The sequence below is a fragment of the Anomaloglossus baeobatrachus genome, assembly GCF_048569485.1.
Source record: "Anomaloglossus baeobatrachus isolate aAnoBae1 chromosome 5 unlocalized genomic scaffold, aAnoBae1.hap1 SUPER_5_unloc_1, whole genome shotgun sequence".
Lineage (NCBI taxonomy): Eukaryota > Metazoa > Chordata > Amphibia > Anura > Aromobatidae > Anomaloglossus > Anomaloglossus baeobatrachus.
In genome coordinates, this window is record NW_027441784.1 from 144300 (window position 1) to 161570 (window position 17271).

General features: G+C 47.1%; 2 protein-coding genes and 1 long non-coding RNA gene across 3 annotated transcripts in view; all 3 read left to right on the plus strand.

The window, feature by feature from the left end:
* Positions 1-17271, plus strand: part of LOC142258754 (uncharacterized) — a 350179-nt gene that overhangs the window by 74518 nt on the left and 258390 nt on the right. The gene's annotated exons all lie outside the window — the stretch shown is intronic.
* LOC142258737 (uncharacterized) overlaps positions 1-17271 on the plus strand; it is a 75170-nt gene that overhangs the window by 54192 nt on the left and 3707 nt on the right. The window lies entirely within an intron of this gene.
* LOC142258738 (gastrula zinc finger protein XlCGF66.1-like) lies at positions 13147-13937 on the plus strand. Its single transcript, XM_075331350.1, has 3 exons — positions 13147-13406; positions 13536-13715; positions 13797-13937. The coding sequence occupies exons 1-3, from the start codon at positions 13329-13331 to the stop codon at positions 13935-13937; spliced, it is 399 nt and encodes a 132-aa protein (XP_075187465.1). The 5' UTR covers positions 13147-13328.

Below are 17271 nucleotides of genomic sequence, written 5' to 3' on the forward strand. Positions count from 1 at the left end.
GATTTAACAATGATCCACCCCACCACCAACACTGTCCCTAGTAGAGGTAAACCACAGGTGCTGTCCTTATTTGAGGACGTCAGGCCACACATGGCATCGCACCATTATTCCGATAGTCCCAGACAAGAACGCCCTAAATATGTGACATGGAAGCCTCAAGAGGCTGCAGTCCTTGTGAAGGAACACTGAGATATATACACCTATGAGTGACGTGTCATCAATAATTGATGTTTGATACCTTGGACCTGATGTACAGGTGCAGTGTTAAGGAAAAGGTGGGTGAAAGAGCCCTGACTGTTACCTGGTACGGTTTTCCTGCTAAGCAGTGAGTTGAATGTTGTATGCATATTCACTGGTCTTGTTTTAGTGGATGTCAATGTATTCTTACCTAGAATTGAATACATTGGGGAAGACCCCTAAACTTTGGTCTTAATCGGAATTATTGAGTATTCGATTGACCGTTCTCATGGAGGTGTATGTATATCGTGAATTCTCTCTCTGACATAATATCTCATATATAGTTTTCCCTGAAAGATGTTTTCACCCAGATTAAAGCTGGGGATTCTTTCTGGCCAGTAATGGAGCCAGGTTTGCAGTGAGGGTGCGTGTACCCTATCACCCAAGTGACACTGACAGATGTTTTATGTATAATGCACGCAGTTTTTGGTGTATAACACCGTAGGGTTGAAAAGGAAAGGAAAAAAAAAAAAAATAGGGAAGTGTTAGTTTCTATTTCAGTGTCCTGTGAATGTATGTATGTTGAAATGGAGAATTCTCCCAAAAGGGGGGGAGGTTAGATGACACTGAATACACTATGTGTATTTTACCTGTCTGTGGAGCACTGTGTCCACGTAAGCCCACCCCATTATTTCCTGTTCTGAATGTAGATTTCTTTCTGTCACTCAGTGTTTTACCCAGCCCGGGGTATGGTATGGGGATATTATTGCAGGGGCTGACAGGAGATAGGGATACGCTGGAGGCTCGGCCCTGACCACCATCAGGTCTACCGTCGAGATGAGGGCGAGTACAGGGTCCCTAGTTACAGGGTCAGCCCAGGGGTCCCTATATAATCCGTATTCCCAGTGACAGATTGAATACCTCCTGAATGTAGATGTCACATTACATGTCACTCCCTCCCAGGACTCTTCAGACGCCATTTTCGGCCAACACCTACTTCCTCTTTTAGCGGCTGTTTCTTATCGGTAATTATCTTTAGTGGACGTTTTAACTCAGACACTACATAGTTCATTTTTAGACGCCATTTTAGTCCAGCCGACACCCAGTTCCCCATTTTTGTTTATGCAGCCAAAGTCACTGCTCTGTTTATTGCTGACATAGCAGGGACTGCAGAGGGGGGATATAGGGACCTGAAACACACACTCCGTTTTTGGTCATATATGCAGTTGTTCCCCATTGTGTTCCCACTAATGAACCTTAGCACGTTTGCATGTTTGTTTTTGCTGGATGTTATACAATTTAGTAGACCATATAGACTGCTCACTATTAGTGCTGGTGGACAGTGAATATTTTTCTGCCTATGGCAGTTGCTGCTTAGCCTGGTTTTGAGATATTTTCACTTGTATGTTATCCTGCCTGGTGTCTTGCACAAGAGTTCCCTGATAGAGAGGGTGGAGGTTCATGTGGTCCCAAGGGGACATTGATCACCAGGAGTTGACATATATTAGGGTTTTCGTTGGCAGCACCCAGTAATCCTTTGTGTCTTAGTTTGCAGGGTCTGACAGGAGAGAGGGATACGCTGGAGGCCCGACCCTGACCACCATCAGGTCTACCGTCGGGATGAGGGAGAGTGCAGGGCCCTCAGTTACAGGGTCAGCACAGGAGAGGTAGAGTAGATACGCTCCACTGCTTTTTCCTAGTTGTGTATATGTAGTCAGGGGGTGCTGCTTGGTAGTTTCCAAACCCTCTTGTGCTCTTTTCTCTTTCCCCGGGGTTTTAGGGGATCTTAGTTTTTAGAATTTCAGTGTTCTCCTGACCCCAAGTTACACTCATTGCTCTTTCGTACAAACCTAGGTATAGTCCTTTGTATCAGGTCTCCGAGAGCCCATATGCAAACAACTACAGCTGGTAACTCCTGAGTTACAGTCACAGTCACCTGAGTTACAGTTACAGTCACCTGAGTTACAGTTACAGTCACCTGAGTTACAGTCACAGTCACCTGAAGAGTATCATCATGTCATCTCCAGCCCAGAAGTCATTCTACCCGTTTGCCATGGAGGAAGACAGCAGCCCTTTGAACACTACTCAGCCAGATTGAACACCTACATAAAGCACCAGTTGAAGATCAGTGCCCGTATGACATCACTGCTCCCTGACAAAGTCACCATCTCCCGGTGTGCGGTCCTTAATCCTGCTGAACTTCTCCCTCTTCCAAGGGGGGAGTGTCCCACCTCTGACACCTTGGTGGAAGAGGTAGTCGACTCTGGCATAGCTGAAACTCTGGATTCGATACCGTGACGGATACACCTTTGGACCCTGACTTAACACCTTTGGACCCTGACTTAACACCTTTGCGGATGGATCAAGATGTGCATCAAGAAGACGGTTCCACATGGGTATGGTGCTGGTGGCAGAAGACGCTGTGCTGATAGAGCAGTCGCTACCCGCATGCCTGTCTGTGAAGAAGCAGATGTATGTGCTCTCGCTGAAGCCTGCAAGATGGCAGCCAGCATCTACTCTGTGGAGGGCAAGAGACTTGATCACTGCCAATGAAACTGTACGCCGCCATGAGGCCATAGAAGAACGGATGGAAGCTTTGCTATTGCCAGACAGTCGCGGTGAGCAGGGTTGAGGCCTACATTGGAGGAGTCAAGGGAAGCAGTAAGAAGTGCCCTCACTGACAGAACATCCAAAGAAGTCCCAAGACCACTTACGAGAGAAACAGTCAGTCAATCTGTGCTTTTTGAATGACCCAGATGTGAAGAAGAAAGGAAGGATGGAAAGTCTTGAGAAAACGTTGTCCTGACCCTACAAGAGCAAGTCCCAGAAGAAGAAGAGGACTGAGATAGGGTGCAGCTGTGGGCTCCCGGAGACCATAGAAAGTGGCTAGTGACCTGCTTTCACTGCCAGCCAAAAAGATATGGCAGGCCTTAGACACAGAACTGACTCTACACACCCCATACCAGCCACAGAATAGAGGGAAGGTTGGGAGGATGGGGCAGTGTAGAAGGCAAGGGCATGAGAGTCTTCGCTTGCATTGTTCAGTGTCAGACACACCCCAGCAGGGATCACTAGGTTGAGACCCTATGAAATCCTGTTTAGAAGTACCCCCAGATACTTCAACTAAGCTTGTTGTTTGTTTAAACATGTGCCTAATACACGTTTTTGAGTTTTCTCCTCCAGATCCAACCAGATCTAGATTTCTCTCTCTTTTCTCTTTCTCTCACTCCTCTTTTTCTCTCTCTTTTTCTCTCTCTTCCTCTCTTTCCTCAAATCTTTCTCTCTCTTCCTCTCTTCTCAATCTTTCTCTCTCTCTCTCTTCCTCTCTCTTCTCTCACTCTTTTTCTTCGGACGAAGATCCATGCATTCCACTACAAAGAGATGTCGGACCGGCCTGAGACCAGGAGATGGCTGTCTTCCCTCTTCTACCCGATACTTTGTGCCAGGACGATGATATCTAAGCATGTGGACCGGAAGACGACTGTACATCTCACCTTTGATGATGTCCCACCATTACCGCCTGAGGACTGAGGAGCATAAGACTCTGAGTGAAACCAACCCTGATAAATATTAGCCCATCAAAGGACTAGTGCCACGTTCCCCCTTCCTGAATAACGTGTGCCAGCGGAATATAGCCATGAGGACAGTCTAGAGAACACGGTCAGGATCTGGCTTCCTATGCATAGTCTGTTGGGTGGGAAGATTCATCCACAAGGGATGGGTTATCTCGTATGTGAGTGAGGTAACCATCAGCATTAGGACAGATCAATAGACTCGGGAAAAGTAAGTAAAGACTTTTTGGCTATCTCCAAAGGGGGGACTGTTATGGACAAGATTATGAATTATTATAAGTATATAAGAGTTACATGGAGATATCCATAAAGAACAGGATTTAAGATGGTGTTTGAACTGTACCCCACATATCTCTTGGCATAAGACTCAGACAGACAGTCTGGGCTATTCTTGTGACCAGTGAATCATGCTGACATTGCTTAATATAAATGAGGAACCAAGCACATTACAGTAAATTGTATATCACAGAATAAGCTGTTCTACTTTATCCAATAGGAGACGTGTTACGTATTCTTGGCACCTAGCCAATAAGGTTATATATATTTGTACAACTTCCGGAAATAAATCAGTCTTACTTTCTATTCATATCTGAGCACGTCTCTGGTGTGTGTGAAAGGTGGTTATGCATGCTACCACGAGTGACTCATAATTTGGACTGCAGACAGTTTAAGAGGGATGCATGACTAGATTGCATCAACCTAAATTACGGCCTTATCAGGGGGCTATTGCGATCAGCAGTCCGATCGCTCTACACTATCTGCTGATCACAGCTACAGAGCTGTAAACAGCAGATACGCTCACTTTCTTTTTCACTGTGCTGCGGGCACAGCGAAAGTGAAAGCAATTCATGTGTAGTACAGGAGTCATCACATGACCCTGTGCTACCATGAAAACTACCTGAAGTCACGTGATCGCGTCACGTGACTTCCGGTATCGGGTGGTAAGTAAAAGTTTACCGCGATCGCGCTTATAATGGCGCTGTCACATATTGACAGCGCCATTTAAGGGGTTAAACGGCACGAGCAGATAACGATTCTGCTCGTGCCTAGCAGGCACACATCTCAGCTGTGAAAATCAGCTGAGATGTGCGCCGATCGCAGCATGCTGCCGCCGGCAGACCGCGGGCAGTAACGTTATGACCGCTAGGACGTAATTTTACGGCCCGCGGTCGTTAAGGGGTTAATGTACACTCTGCACCCCATCCTCATCTTGACAGAAAAAAATGAGAAATGTTTCTAAAGTTTTTAAACTAGAAAAACTGAAATATCACATGGTCATAAGTATTCAGACCCTTTGCTCAGACACTCATATTTAAGTCACATTCTGCCCATTTCCTTGTAATCCTCCTTGAAATGGTTCTACTCCTTCATTGGAGTCCATCTGTGTTTAATTAAGTGAAAGGACTTGATTTGGAAAGGAGCACACCTGTCTATATAAGACCTCACTAAGACCTCACAGCTTACAGTGCATGTCAGACTGAGGTCAAAGGAACTGCCCAAGGAGCTCAGAGACAGAATTATAGCAAATCACAGCTCTGGCCAAGGTTACAAAAGAATTTCTGCAGTACTCAAAGTTCCAAAAAGCACAGTAGCCTCCATAATCCTTAAAGGAAACCTGTCACATACAATATGCGTTTAGCTTTTTCATAGAGAGCAGGCTAAATCCCAGTGGGCAGAAGGACCTGGTCCATTAGATCACTAAGTCTTGTATTAAAAAAGTTATTGGGACCTGGTCCTTTAGCCCACTAGGATTTAGCTTTCTCATAGAGAACAGGCTAAATCCCAGTGGGCAGAAGGACCCAGTCCTTTTTCCCACTAAGAATTGTATTAAAACACTTATTAGGACCTGGTCCTTTAGCCCACTAGGATTTAGCTTTCTCATAGAGAACAGGCTAAATCCCAGTGGGCAGAAGGACCCAGTCCTTTTTCCCACTAAGAATTGTATTAAAACACTCATTAGGACCTGGTCCTTTAGCCCACTAGGAATTAGCTTTCGCATAGAGAGCAGGCTAAATCCCAGTGGGCAGAAGGACCCAGTCCTTTTTCCCACTAAGAATTGTATTAAAACACTTATTAGGACCTGGTCCTTTAGCCCACTAGGATTTAGCTTTCTCATAGAGAACAGGCTAAATCCCAGTGGGCAGAAGGACCCAGTCCTTTTTCCCACTAAGAATTGTATTAAAACACTCATTAGGACCTGGTCCTTTAGCCCACTAGGAATTAGCTTTCGCATAGAGAGCAGGCTAAATCCCAGTGGGCAGAAGGACCCAGTCCTTTTTCCCACTAAGAATTGTATTAAAACACTTATTAGGACCTGGTCCTTTAGCCCACTAGGATTTAGCTTTCTCATAGAGAACAGGCTAAATCCCAGTGGGCAGAAGGACCCAGTCCTTTTTCCCACTAAGAATTGTATTAAAACACTCATTAGGACCTGGTCCTTTAGCCCACTAGGAATTAGCTTTCGCATAGAGAGCAGGCTAAATCCCAGTGGGCAGAAGGACCCAGTCCTTTTTCCCACTAAGAATTGTATTAAAACACTCATTAGGACCAGGTTCTTTAGCCCACTAGGAATTAGCTTTCTTATGTAGAGCAGGCTAAATCCCAGTGAGCAGAAGGACCTGGTCCTTTTTTCCCCACTAAAAATCGTATTAAAACACTCATTAGGACCTGGTCCTTTAGCCCACTAGGATTTAGCTTTCTCATAGAGAGCAGGCTAAATCTCAGTGGGCAGAAGGACATCCTCTCTCTGCCCACTGGGGAATAGCCGGCTCTGGATAGAGAAAGATAAATTCCTGTGGAAGGAGGGACCTGGTCCTTTAGCACACTGGGATTTAGCTTTCTCTCTATAGAGTCAGCTAATTCCCAGTGGGCAGAGGGACCAGATCCTTCTAGCCACTGGGATTTAGCCACGACCCTAGATATATGGCTGCTCTGTGTTTATAGAACCTGTGATGATGTCACATGGAGGGGAGGAGTCAGGGGTCACATGATCAGCTCCTCAGTGTAGTCCTATATTGGCGTGCACAGCCTCACACTAGATGGGATGAGGCGCGTTGTCAGTGGACTGGAGGGTTATAGTAATCCACTGTTGCGAATGTATGTGACCCCTGTTGCGTATGTATGTGACCCCCTTCAAACTCATTTCAATCTTTGCTAAATTTAATTCTTTATTAATAAGTTCAGGTGAGGAGCAGATTTGTTGAGCGACTTTGGAAGAGAAAACGTTTGTACCTGATCGGTCTCGATCACAAGTCACTGAAAATGTGTGTACGACGTATATGGAGCAGAGCCGTATGTGTACGATGTGTACGGAGCAGTGCCATGTGTCTACGTAGTGGAGCTGTGTATGTAGCGGAGCAGTGTGTGCATGACGTGTATGTAGCGGAGCCCTGTGTGCATGACGTGTATGTAGCGGAGCTCTAAGTGCACAATGTGTATGTAGCATATACCCTCTTTTACCACTTTACTAATCCCCACAACACCTGTGGAGGTTCAACGTAATCCACACGAGGTCCCATGAAGCTTCCAGCTCTGCTACATGTAGCACGTGATCATGGCACATGACTGTCCGCTATGAGGTTCAGGCAGAGATTATATGATTCTAGACTGAGCAGCGATCAGTGGTGACGTCACTCAGGTTAGCCGCGGCAACAGCTGGAGGTTCTCCAACACTTGTGATCGCAGGTAACTTGACCTCAGATGACTTTAGTGACCTCACCTGAGTTCATTCACCGCTCATCACGCGACTCACTCAGTCTCTGCCTGACCATCACAGTGTACATAGGAAATACTGTGGATAGAAGCGCAGAATAGGGTCTTACCAGGTAAGGTAACACATAAGCCAAGGTGATTTCATTCACCTATTAGGGTTGTGCCAGTCACAACTCCTAAACGCACATAAAAGATGGCGACAGCCGCAGCCCTGGAAAGCGATTTCAGTGCAGCGTCCCACACTGGACCAGGTTCAGGCCTTCTTTCCATAATGGACGGAATCTCCCTCAGCTCTTCGCTCACAACAGTCTTCGGGACACTCTGCTTTTTGGGCAGCTTTCCTCTCGCCCAGACTTTCGTGGCTCTCTCCTCTGGCAGCTTTCCTCTCAGAGTTTCGTTTCCCAGTCTTGCCTAGAAAATCCCGCTGCCAGGATCCACCTTTGGGGCTGCGGATTTTCCTTCTTCCACACCCACACACTTCTTGCCACACTGGGGTTGACCGACAGTCATCAGTGCTCCCGGGGGTGGGCCATACTTTCGTGCCATTGTGCTGTGACTCCGCCAACGCTGGGCCCGCCGCTCTACCAAAGCGACCAGCGCCATTTTAGATCTACTCATGCACACATCACCAAGGGTTTTCTTTCTCTTTTTCTTCACTCTCACCGAGCGGGTCACGTTAAAGCATGGAAGTTGATCCTGCCGACTAAGCCAAGATGCGAGAGGCACGGGGCAGGCTGTAGTAGCCGTGCTTGCAGGGGTCAGCCGGCCGCAGCGCAGCTCCTCGTTAACCCCTTGCCTCCCCGCTGCCACATCACATACAGGATCACTCCCAACTCGTCCGCTCCACACTTCAGTCATTTTCAAAGAACATAAACAAGACGCCATAGCATTTGAATTCATCAACTTTTCTTTACTTCCTTTCTTCGTTTCAATTACAATTCCACTTCTTTCCTTCACAACATTTGTTAACGTCTGGGGTACACGGTCACCGTATTCAGACCCACGGGGTTCCCTCCAGACTCCATCTCGTAAATGAATTTAGTGGCCGACCGTATTCCTTGCACCTGGGTTCTGTAAGATACCGCTAGGCTCCTCAGTTTCCCGTTTGACGTCACTTTGGCGTTGACCGGATCATATAGTCTCCTAAGTCTTCCCTTCCCTCCCACAGGGATGCTTGCGCTAGGAATAGCTTATAGCATTTTTAACTCCTCGATCACTGCCTAGGTCAATAATAAGCATGTCCTTCTGCTTGAAGGCACCACTGACTTCGGTCTCGCTAGGGACTTCGTAGGGAAATACGCTTCCAAAAACATGCACAGCACCCCAACCACCGGACTATACCCCAAGCACAGGGGACGTGACTAGACCGTTCTCCAACTTGTCGGCCTCCCATGTATCCGTGATCCAGGGATGACTCTTAGAGTCAGAAATCAGTCTCAATGTTGGCCTTATCTTTTCTACTTTTACTTTGGGACTCACCTACCCCTTTCCCTCTAACTGCCCTCTTTATAGTGCCCTGTCCTTCTCCCCTGACGCTCTCCGTCAACCCAGGTGCCAAGCATACTGTATGATCCTTGGGCCAGACTGCCACCGGGTGACGACCCACATACAGTACTATGCATTGAAATACAATATACTAAACCCCTCAGTGTGCCGCAGTTGTGCAGGGGTGGCCTATTCCCGACTCCCTACAGGTGAATGAATTCAGGTGAGGTCACTGACGTCACCTGAGGTCAAGTTACCTGCGATCACAAGTGGAGGACCGTGGGAACCTCCAGCTGTGGCCGCGGCTAACGTAAGTGACGTCACCACTGATTGCTGCTCAGTCTCTGCCTGAACCTCTTAGCGAATCAAAAAAGGTCCGTGGAGCCTCTGTTAAGAGTCTCAACACAGAAAAAATATTTTTTTAAATTTTTTTCTGTGTTGAAACTCCTAACAGAGGCTCCACAGACCTTTTTTGATTTGCATACTTCCCAGGGGGCAATGCACCTAGGATTTCACTGTTTTGAGCGCCTTTGTTGGCTGCCGGCAGTGTTTTCTCTGGTTGGTCTCCCCGAGATCAGTGATTGTTTTGTCTTCTTGAACCTCATAGTGGACAGTCATGTGGCATGATCACGCTGTGACTTTACATGTAACAGAGCTTAAAATGTCATGGGACCTCGTGTGGATTATGTTGGACCTGCACAGGAGTTTTGGGGATTATTAAAGTGGTAAAAGAGGGCATCCACTACATACACGTTGTGCACCCAGGGCTCCGCTACATACACATTGTGCACATACGGCACCGCTACATATACAGCTCTGCTACAGACATCGTACACAAACATACACACATTTGCAGTGACTTGTGTTCAAGACCGATCAGTTCCAAAGGTCTTTATTTGAAGGTCGCTCAACAAATCTTCTCCTCACCTGAACTTATCAATAAAGAATTCAATAAAGCAAAGATTGAAATGAGTTTGAAGGGGTCACATACATACGCAACAGTGGTTTACTATAACCGTCCACTGACACCGCGCCTGTCCAGTGTGTGCACGTCAATAACGGACTACACAGAGCAGCTGATCATGTGACCCCTGACTCCTCCCCTCCATGTGACATCATCACAGGTCCTGTAAGCACAGAGCAGCCATATATCTAGTGTGCGGCTCTGCAGGTGGAGGTAGGTGCAGGGTATTATATATCTAGTGTGCGGCTCTGCAGGTGGAGGTAGGTGCAGGGTATTATATATCTAGTGTGCGGCTCTGCAGGTGGAGGTAGGTGCAGGGTATTATATATCTAGTGTGCGGCTCTGCAGGGGGAGGTAGGTGCAGGGTATTATATATCTAGTGTGCGGCTCTGCAGGTGGAGGTAGGTGCAGGGTATTATATATCTAGTGTGCGGCTCTGCAGGAGGAGGTAGGTGCAGGGTATTATATATCTAGTGTGCGGCTCTGCAGGTGGAGGTAGGTGCAGGGTATTATATATCTAGTGTGCGGCTCTGCAGGTGGAGGTAGGTGCAGGGTATTATATATCTAGTGTGCGGCTCTGCAGGTGGAGGTAGGTGCAGGGTATTATATATCTAGTGTGCGGCTCTGCAGGTGGAGGTAGGTGCAGGGTATTATATATCTAGTGTGCGGCTCTGCAGGAGGAGGTAGGTGCAGGTTATTATATATCTAGTGTGCGGCTCTGCAGGAGGAGGTAGGTGCAGGGTATTATATATCTAGTGTGCGGCTCTGCAGGTGGAGGTAGGTGCAGGGTATTATATATCTAGTGTGCGGCTCTGCAGGTGGAGGTAGGTGCAGGGTATTATATATCCAGTGTGCGGCTCTGCAGGTGGAGGTAGGTGCAGGGTATTATATATCTAGTGTGCGGCTCTGCAGGTGGAGGTAGGTGCAGGGTATTATATATCTAGTGTGCGGCTCTGCAGGTGGAGGTAGGTGCAGGGTATTATATATCTAGTGTGCGGCTCTGCAGGTGGAGGTAGGTGCAGGGTATTATATATCTAGTGTGCGGCTCTGCAGGAGGAGGTAGGTGCAGGTTATTATATATCTAGTGTGCGGCTCTGCAGGAGGAGGTAGGTGCAGGGTATTATATATCCAGTGTGCGGCTCTGCAGGTGGAGGTAGGTGCAGGGTATTATATATCCAGTGTGCGGCTCTGCAGGTGGAGGTAGGTGCAGGGTATTATATATCTAGTGTGCGGCTCTGCAGGTGGAGGTAGGTGCAGGGTATTATATATCTAGTGTGCGGCTCTGCAGGAGGAGGTAGGTGCAGGTTATTATATATCTAGTGTGCGGCTCTGCAGGAGGAGGTAGGTGCAGGTTATTATATATCTAGTGTGCGGCTCTGCAGGTGGAGGTAGGTGCAGGTTATTATATATCTAGTGTACGGCTCTGCAGGGGAAGGTAGGTGCAGGGTATTATATATCTAGTGTGCGGCTCTGCAGGTGGAGGTAGGTGCAGGGTATTATATATCTAGTGTGCGGCTCTGCAGGTGGAGGTAGGTGCAGGATATTATATATCTAGTGTGCGGCTCTGCAGGTGGAGGTAGGTGCAGGGTATTATATATCTAGTGTGCGGCTCTGCAGGAGGAGGTAGGTGCAGGGTATTATATATCTAGTGTGCGGCTCTGCAGGTGGAGGTAGGTGCAGGGTATTATATATCTAGTGTGCGGCTCTGCAGGTGGAGGTAGGTGCAGGGTATTATATATCTAGTGTGCGGCTCTGCAGGTGGAGGTAGGTGCAGGGTATTATATATCTAGTGTGCGGCTCTGCAGGTGGAGGTAGGTGCAGGGTATTATATATCTAGTGTGTGGCTCTGCAGGAGGAGGTAGGTGCAGGGTATTATATATCTAGTGTGCGGCTCTGCAGGTGGAGGTAGGTGCAGGGTATTATATATCTAGTGTGCGGCTCTGCAGGTGGAGGTAGGTGCAGGGTATTATATATCTAGTGTGCGGCTCTGCAGGTGGAGGTAGGTGCAGGTTATTATATATCTGTGTGCGGCTCTGCAGGTGGAGGTAGGTGCAGGGTATTATATATCTAGTGTGCGGCTCTGCAGGAGGAGGTAGGTGCAGGGTATTATATATCTAGTGTGCGGCTCTGCAGGTGGAGGTAGGTGCAGGGTATTATATATCTAGTGTGCGGCTCTGCAGGAGGAGGTAGGTGCAGGGTATTATATATCTAGTGTGCGGCTCTGCAGGAGGAGGTAGGTGCAGGGTATTATATATCTAGTGTGCGGCTCTGCAGGTGGAGGTAGGTGCAGGGTATTATATATCTAGTGTGCGGCTCTGCAGGTGGAGGTAGGTGCAGGGTATTATATATCTAGTGTGCGGCTCTGCAGGTGGAGGTAGGTGCAGGGTATTATATATCTAGTGTGCGGCTCTGCAGGTGGAGGTAGGTGCAGGGTATTATATATCTAGTGTGCGGCTCTGCAGGTGGAGGTAGGTGCAGGGTATTATATATCTAGTGTGCGGCTCTGCAGGAAGAGGTAGGTGCAGGGTATTATATATCTAGTGTGCGGCTCTGCAGGTGGAGGTAGGTGCAGGGTATTATATATCTAGTGTGCGGCTCTGCAGGTGGAGGTAGGTGCAGGGTATTATATATCTAGTGTGCGGCTCTGCAGGTGGAGGTAGGTGCAGGGTATTATATATCTAGTGTGCGGCTCTGCAGGTGGAGGTAGGTGCAGGGTATTATATATCTAGTGTGCGGCTCTGCAGGTGGAGGTAGGTGCAGGGTATTATATATCTAGTGTGCGGCTCTGCAGGTGGAGGTAGGTGCAGGGTATTATATATCTAGTGTGCGGCTCTGCAGGTGGAGGTAGGTGCAGGGTATTATATATCTAGTGTGCGGCTCTGCAGGTGGAGGTAGGTGCAGGTTATTATATATCTAGTGTGCGGCTCTGCAGGTGGAGGTAGGTGCAGGGTATTATATATCTAGTGTGCGGCTCTGCAGGTGGAGGTAGGTGCAGGGTATTATATATCTAGTGTGCGGCTCTGCAGGTGGAGGTAGGTGCAGGGTATTATATATCTAGTGTGCGGCTCTGCAGGTGGAGGTAGGTGCAGGGTATTATATATCTAGTGTGCGGCTCTGCAGGTGGAGGTAGGTGCAGGGTATTATATATCTAGTGTGCGGCTCTGCAGGTGGAGGTAGGTGCAGGGTATTATATATCTAGTGTGCGGCTCTGCAGGTGGAGGTAGGTGCAGGGTATTATATATCTAGTGTGCGGCTCTGCAGGTGGAGGTAGGTGCAGGGTATTATATATCTAGTGTGCGGCTCTGCAGGTGGAGGTGTGTGGAGATTCCCCATTCCTGGGCTCAGGCTTCATACACATTAGATGCTGGGGGAGAACAATCGCTCTATAGAAGAGAATTCTCCTGATTGCGCCGTGAAGGATGGATATGGACAGGGACAAGATGGCGGAGAGGATATTACACCTCACCCTAGAGATCCTCTTCCGGCTTACTGGAGAGGTGAGAGATTCTGATGACGTCACATTACATCATTCTTATCTATGGGAATAACAGATGGACAGAACTGGAGAGGTGAGGACTCTGGAAATGTCTGTAGTGAGATTTATTACTGTGTCTCTCCATAACCAGGATTACACAGTAGTGAAGAAGACCTCTAGTGAGCGCTGTCAGGCCCCTGTGTCTGAGGGATGGGGAAGACCCCTGAGCCCAATCACGGGGCCTCCACCTCACCCCCCGATACATGAGGACATCAATGAGCAGAAGATCCTAGAACTCACCTACAAGATGATTGAGCTGCTGACTGGAGAGGTGACACTGCTGGGAATGCTGGGACATTATACAGTAACGCTATGAAGGGATCGGGGGTGACGGTATCATTGTATGTGTCAGGTTCCTATAAGGTGTCAGGACGTCACCGTCTATTTGACCATGGAGGAGTGGGAGTATTTAGAAGGACACAAAGATCTGTACAAGGACGTCATGATGGAGGTTCCCCAGCCCCTCACATCACCAGGTAATAGACAGGACTAAATACACACGGCCTATAATTATCTGTATGTAAGGAATGAATTCAGTCCCTGTATGTGTCTCCTCCAGGTCTATCCAGTAAGAGGACAACACCAGAGAGATGTCCCCGTCCTCTTCTCCCACAGGACTGTAAACAAGACCCCGATGTTCCTCAGGATGTGTTTCCTCCAGCTCTATCCAGTAAGAGGACAACACCAGAGAGATGTCCCCGTCCTCTTCTCCCACAGGACTATAAACAAGAAGATCCCGATGTTCCTCAGGATCATCAGGTAGATGGAGAGAAGGTGCCATGAAATCTCCCTATGATGTGTAGACGGCTGTGAAGGTCTTGTGCTCAGTCTTGTTTTATCCTCCAGTATTATATGTGTTATACTTGTGTAATGAGAGCGGTGGAGATGGCAGGATTAGAGCTGATCATAGATGGGACTTCTCCATCTGTCTGTGACTTTTACAATATTTGTTTCAGGGGGAAGATCTGCCCCATATTAATACTACAGAGACATATGTGAGGGGTGATGAGCGGAGTAAAGAGGAGATTCCTACAGATGACAGTGCAGGTGAGTAGTAACCACTAAATGCAGAGAAGTCACAGATTCTTCTCAGTCTCCAGCTGTGGCTGCTTTATCAGGGTTGTAGTCCGGCCATATCAAATGGTCACCATTCTGCTGCTAGACCACCACATACTTCTCCACACAATACTGCCCCCATTATTTTGGGCATTGGACGCTCTTCTGTTGTAGTGAGATCTGTATCAGCCAGATCTTACAGGTAGGATCCATCCTATTCTCTGAAATTAGATGTTAACCCTTAGCTGCCCAGATCTCTAATCTACAAAGCCAAATGACAGCGTACCTAGAATATGCAGACAACTTAGAAAATCATGGGAAGAAGAATCTAATCAGTATGGTGGACCCCTAAGAGAAAGCGGAGGGTAATGATGCTGGTGACCTCCTAGATTCTTAGTTTGGTGCCGTGTTCACCAGGTGAATAAAGATTGATTGCTCTCAGTGGGAGAAACAAAATAATAATCTTATAGTTGATGAAGAGACCTCAGTAGTCTGGAAAGCTTGCTTTATAACATCATTCATTTTATTTTTGTTCTCCATTAATAAGTATCATAACTACAAGATTCTTATTGTTTCTCCACTGAGAGCAATGACTCCATCTTCCTAGAATCCCGGCATCTTATTGATGGATCTTCCTTCTCTCCCTTCTGATGAATGTGCTGATAGGGGCGTTTATAGCCAAAGTTCGGCACAGGGTAACTGTAACATATGAGGGAGGTTAGGATTACCCCACAGTGGGTACATGGAGGCCGGGCAGCCCACCCACAGGATTTCCAAAATGTAGTTAGAAAGAAAAGGAAAGTAATAACACATAAAGTTCTGATATTTTTACTTTCAAGAGCCTGAAAGATATTTTCTCTGAATTCTACAAATGTCCATTATATAAGAACTTGTACTGGAGCCGTCCATTGTGGAGTCCGAGAGGCAGAAAGTAAATGTCTAATATTTTTTGAAGAAACTCATCTGACAGAAGATATTGGCCCCTACAATAGTTTGGATTGCCGAGAGCCCCCGAGCCACATACTGTAATTACTCCAGATGTGTCACCTCTAGTTACTAAATCACTGACGGTGAAGGCTGTCGGGGGGAGGGTGGTCATTTTAGTAGATGTGTTATTGTCTATAGTCACAGTTTCCTCTATAGTAGTTAGTACAAAGCCGCCCTTATTTCATGGCTTTCCACTGCAGCCAGTTTTCTGCTCCTATCCAGGCCCCATTTCTCCAATCTGACATCTGTCACTTTACATGATAACACCTTTGTAATGCTGAATCTGATCCCAGTGTCTGAGATTTTTTTTCTGTGGGATTTTCTACTTTATCTTAGCTGTAATGTTGGGTTGATTTGTTTTCCATTTATTAAAAACAAAAAACAAAAATAACCCTGAAATTCACCAAGAATGCAAAAGAATTAGAAGTGATCAAACATTGCATTTGATGCTCTTTAAACAAATAGTGATACCACAACATATAGTCAGTAAATAGCATTTACCATATTCTGCTTTAGTGTAAATGACTATTGTGACTCTACAGAAGCCATATCTGTTTATAATCAAGAGTCTTTCAGCTACAACAATTGTGGAAACTTCCATTTTTGCACTGATGGAGAAGCAGTTTGCAATAATTTTGCCCTACAAAATATTATTTAATGGCTTATTGTTCCAATATACGGGAGGCAAAATGAACAAAGAGGGTTGAACATCATGGTCTACTGGTTCCTGCTCTGAGGTCTACTGTTAGGGTCAGCACACATGGCGAGTAATACGGAGCGTGTGGAATGCGATAAAATATTGCATTCCACTCGAACCAATATTAATCTATGTGGCAGCTCCCATGAGTGATTGTTTTCTCAGCACTAATCGGACCAAGAAAATAGTCGCAGCATGCTGAGGGTGGAATGTGATCTCGTTTAACTCGCACCCATTCAAGTCTATGAGGTGAGAGAAACATCGCATTGCTCTCGCTTTACACCGGTGTAACACGAGAGCAGTGCGATTCTCGCATTAGCCAGCAACGGAGGAGATAGGGAGATAAATCCCTCCCTGTCCTCTGCAGCTGTGGTCTGATTGGAGCACAGTCACATGACACTCCTGCGAGCATGAGCCGAGTGTCATGCGAGCACTCGCCGTAATCCCTGTGTGGCCTCAGCCTTAGATTGTAAACGTTTTTTGTTTTAGTAAATAATCACAATTTATAGAAGTTGAAATTTGTTTAGCTATGTTATACTTTTGAGTCGACCATCAGGGTTTTCGATAGGGGGTTACTCTGGCGCCGGGACTACGGATACTTTACTCTCGATGGGGTTATCACAGGTGGTCGGTCCCGGCTTCGTGCCCTTGGCGCTCACTCTCCAGCTGTAGTATGGAGTACAGGGATGATTTTGGGGATATACGTGACGCCACCTGTAGTGTCTGGTAAGCGGGATATACCAGCGCTGCCCGCGGCCGACCTCTGAGGCGATGGTGACTGCAGCTTAAGATCTCTCAGCTCCCCACAGGTGGAGCTATTTTACCTCAGGGTGGAGGGTTGCTGACCAGGAGGGAAGCGACCGAGTGGTGATGGCTGCCTTCTTCTCTGATGTCGCGGGGTCCTGTCGAACGGCGGAGAGATGACACACCGAATTCGCATCAGTTCAAACAAGTCCTTTTTACTAGCAGCTGGTTTGTTTTGCACAGTTCACAGCAGAAACAGTTCGGTTACCAGAAGGCCAATGGTCACAAGTTTCGGAGGAGATTTAATGACAGAGTCTCTCTCTGAGGTAACCTTTCTTTGTCT